The 3,992-nt window shown below is 35.8% G+C and overlaps 1 protein-coding gene across 1 annotated transcript in view; it reads right to left on the bottom strand.

The window, feature by feature from the left end:
• Window positions 1-375, bottom strand: part of CNTNAP5 (contactin associated protein family member 5) — a 1,495,600-nt gene extending 1,495,225 nt beyond the window's left edge. Inside the window, exon 1 of the mRNA XM_042780525.1 lies at window positions 354-375. Within this exon, the coding sequence (XP_042636459.1) occupies window positions 354-375 (22 nt within the window). The remainder of the gene's footprint in view (window positions 1-353) is intronic.
• Between the last annotated feature and the right edge of the window lie 3,617 nt (window positions 376-3,992).

Genomic DNA, 3,992 nt, shown 5'->3' with positions numbered 1-3,992 from the left:
TCTTTGTTTCCAACTTTTGCATTCCAGTCACCAGTGATAATTAACACATCCTGATTGCATGTTTTGTCAATTTCAGACTGTAGAAGTTGATAAAAATCTTAAATTTCCTCATCTTTGGCTTTGGTGGTTGGTGATAAATGTCAATAGTAGTCGTATTAATGAGTTTTCCTTGTAGGCATATGGATATTATCCTATCACTGATAGCATTGTACTTCAGGACAGATCTTGAATCATTTTTTGTGATGATGAATGCCACACCATTCCTCTTCAAACTGAAATCCTAGCCAACTTCAATCTTTTCTCCATTTATCATGATGTACCTTATTGATCCATTTCTGAGGATCTTAACTCACCTTGTGTTGAGTTGTAATCCATATTGAAGGCTGGTGTCTTTGATCTTAATTAGTAAGTGCTTAATGTCCTCTTTGATGTCAGCAAGCAAAGTTGTGTCATCTTCATATTACAGATTGTTAATGAGTCTTCCACCAATCCTCATGTCCCATTGTTCTTCATATAGTCCATGTTCTCAAAGAGTTTGCTCAGCACACATATTGAATAAGTATTGTCAAAGGATATAACACTGACAAACACTTTTCTTGATTTTAAACCGTGCAGTATCTCCTTGTTCTGTTTAAATGACTGCCTCTTTTTCTATCGTACAGGTTCCATATGAATACAATAAAGTGACTGAGAATCCCAATTGTTCACAATGTTATCCATAGTATGCTATAATCCACACATCGGAAGCCTTTGTATAGTCAATAAAACACAAGTAACAACTTTCTATTATTCTCTGCTTTCAACCAACATCCATCTAATATCAGCAATGATATCCTTTGTTTCATGTCGTCTTCTGAATGCAGCTTGAATTTCATGCATTTAGCTGTTGATACACTGCTGCAACTACAATCGTATTTCAAGAGCAATATTTCAGCTAATGGAAGGAAAATTAATTATAACCACTAAATATTGTTCATTAAATCTGTTAAAAATCAACAAGAAAAGTGTATTTCAAGTTTTTCCTAAACACAAATATGTGAAAAACATTTGAAGCATTGAACAAGCATGAAACAGAACAAGACAGTGAAAAGGAATCATAGGAATCATGAAAATTGTAGATAGCACCAGCACCTCAGAGTGTATGACCATGCAGCAAATTCAAAGAAGTGACTGAGGGCACTTCACTCCTGGCCTAGTACACAGAAGGAAAGAGGTGCACAAACACCTTCAAAACACTTCTTTAAAAATGCACATGTGTTCTTCTATTTTAGATTAGGAAAAAAAAAAATTTAATATAATGCTAATTCTGTGTTTGTTTATGCCCAATTTGGTAATCAAGAAACATTAGAATCCAGAAAAATGAACCCAAATGAACCGAGCCATATAAACAAAACACACACAACACACATATTTACATACACACATCAAGCATCAACATAGTATCTCAGATCACTGTTATATTATTGGGCACATTCATTCAATCTGTTACAACTTTCCTCCAATTTCCCATAACCCTCATTCCACCACTTTACAATAATTCTCAACTCTTCTAATTTCCACTTTGACCAGCAATCTGCAAATCTTTTTAAAGGCAAAGTACCATATTCATTATAGTATTGATATATTTCTTACACACTTTATATATATAAAACTATGCTACCATTTTTATTAGTTTCTTATATTCATTTTATGTGTCACTGGTGATAAATTTTAGTGTTGTACCTCAAAACTTTTTTTCCCCTAACTCCTTTCTCATGAGATTTTCATGTGCATTGTGAGTTATTTCCGCAATTGTATATATCATGTTGTAGAAAAGTCACTCCTGTAACCCCACAGAGAGTTCAAACCATCTATAGTCACATGTCACTCAAATAAATAAATAAATAAGTTGTTGTTGTTGTTGTTATGTGCTGTCTAGTTGTACCTGTCTCATAGCGACCCCTCCTTGCGTTTCTGAGGCAGTACCACTACTGAAGTAGATTGCCTAACCTTCCTTCTGAGGAGTGGCTTGTGGGTTTGAACCGTCAGCCTTCTGGTTAGCAGTCAAGTGCCTTAGGCACTGTGACACCAGAGCTCCTAAATAAATAAATAAAATAAAACAAACCTCTGGAATTTAATTTTTCCCCTCTTATTATAATAGTCCTTGTTAAAATAGTTAATTCTTACAATGACATAATTACAAATAAAACCAAAACAAATCCCATTGACAATGAGTTGATACTGATTGATGGTGACCACGTGTTACTGAGTAGGATTCCTTGGTTTTCTTGGTTGTAATCTTTATAAGAAGTAATTTGCCAGGACTTTCTTCCATGGCACCTCTGCATGGATTTGAATCACCAACTTTTAGGTTGCTAGTCAAATGGGTTGACAGGCAAAGCTGAAGCCCAAGGTTGAGGGGCCTTCACCCAGCCTCTAGAGCTGGTATTTTGAATTCAGATTTCTAGCCTTCTAAACTGTAAGACAATAAATCTCTGTTTGTTAAAGTCATCCATTTGTGGTATTTCTGTTATAGCAGCACTAGAGAATCAATAAAGTAGTTTAAACTTATCAGGAAATTAGATTTAAAAGATCCTAGTTCTAGGCTTGTTGGTGATTCTAGATAATACAATCAAGTGTCCTAAGCTTTATTTCAACTATCTGCAAAATAAAGAAATTCCTGATATATGCAAGTGTAGAGTCATTTTAAGAATGGATATAAAAGTTATCTTTTAATATGTAATGCACAGAATAAGAACAAGAAGCAACATATAAAAGGTCAGTAGTATTTGCTTCAATCAAGAGCAACTATTTTAACGATCTTATCTGGATCTTGTTTCTATGCCACAAATCATGCCCAAGAATTGGTGTCATTGATAACTCTTTTCTACTATAGGCTTACAATCAATCAAATGAGAAGGTGACTATGTGGTAGAAGAAAAATTAAATGAGACACAAAACACAAGGTGAAAGTCAGGACAACATCCTGTGGGGTGGTCCTGCCCATCTATGAAATGACCAAATTGCAGAAACAAGGACGACATCACACCAAACACATGGCTGGAAAGGAGAGAAGAAACACACCATCTGCTCCACTGCTTATGCAGGCTTTAAGTATGTTGTTAAATCACAAGCTCCACTCAGATGTCAGCCTTCTCATAGTGTGTTTACACAAGGCCAAATCCACAGCAGTTTCCGCAAAAGTGTGTGTGAATGTGGATCTGTGTTTATATGGGGAACGAGGAAAGGGAAAGTAAGCCAGGGTGAGGGGAAAGAGTGGTATTTGAAAGTTAGAAAGAGCAGCTGAGGAACTATAAGTCAGGTTACTTTTTCATTGGCACACATAACCTGAAAGAGTCAATAGTGATTTCTGCTAGAATCATTTTCCAGGAATGAACTGAGTTTCACAGATATCTTGGCAAAGCAGAATAGCTTCAAAATGTACCTTTAAGAAAGGCTCTTCACTAATCAAAAGGATGAAAAGCTCAAAACAGAAATTCAAACTCATGAAAACTAGACATACTGGACCAATTAAGTATGGGGTAACCCCTGAAGTTCATGCAAAGAAATAGTCTTTAAATCAAGAACAGAATCTGTCCCATGAAGCCATTATTAAATGAAACAACAGCTTAGAAAAGAATGTTTGCCTTGAGCATAGCCCTTAGAAAAAATTATATATATGGGTGAAAAATGATAGCAGTTAATCTAAAGCATAGATGAGAATTTTAAGGGGCAAAAATCCTGAATTAATGCCGATGAAAAAATGTAGAATGGTGACACAAAGTGAAATACGTAACTACTGCAATTGACTGTTTCTGTAGAAATTGTGAATGTATATATGTTTGGTTGTGTACATAGCCAGCAAATACAAATACATTTTTTTTTAAATAGTTGTTGTTGTTATGTGCCGTCGAGTCGGCCCGACTCATAGCGACCCCTCCTTGGGTTTCCGAGGCAGTATCACTACGGAAGTAGGATTGCCCAACCTTCCTTCCGAGGAGTGGCTGGTGGGT

The sequence above is a fragment of the Orycteropus afer genome, unplaced genomic scaffold (genome assembly GCF_000298275.1).
Source record: "Orycteropus afer afer isolate SDZICR_OR568_19922 unplaced genomic scaffold, OryAfe1.0 scaffold00004, whole genome shotgun sequence".
Classification (NCBI taxonomy): domain Eukaryota; kingdom Metazoa; phylum Chordata; class Mammalia; order Tubulidentata; family Orycteropodidae; genus Orycteropus; species Orycteropus afer.
This window is presented reverse-complemented; position numbering and strand designations above follow the sequence as displayed.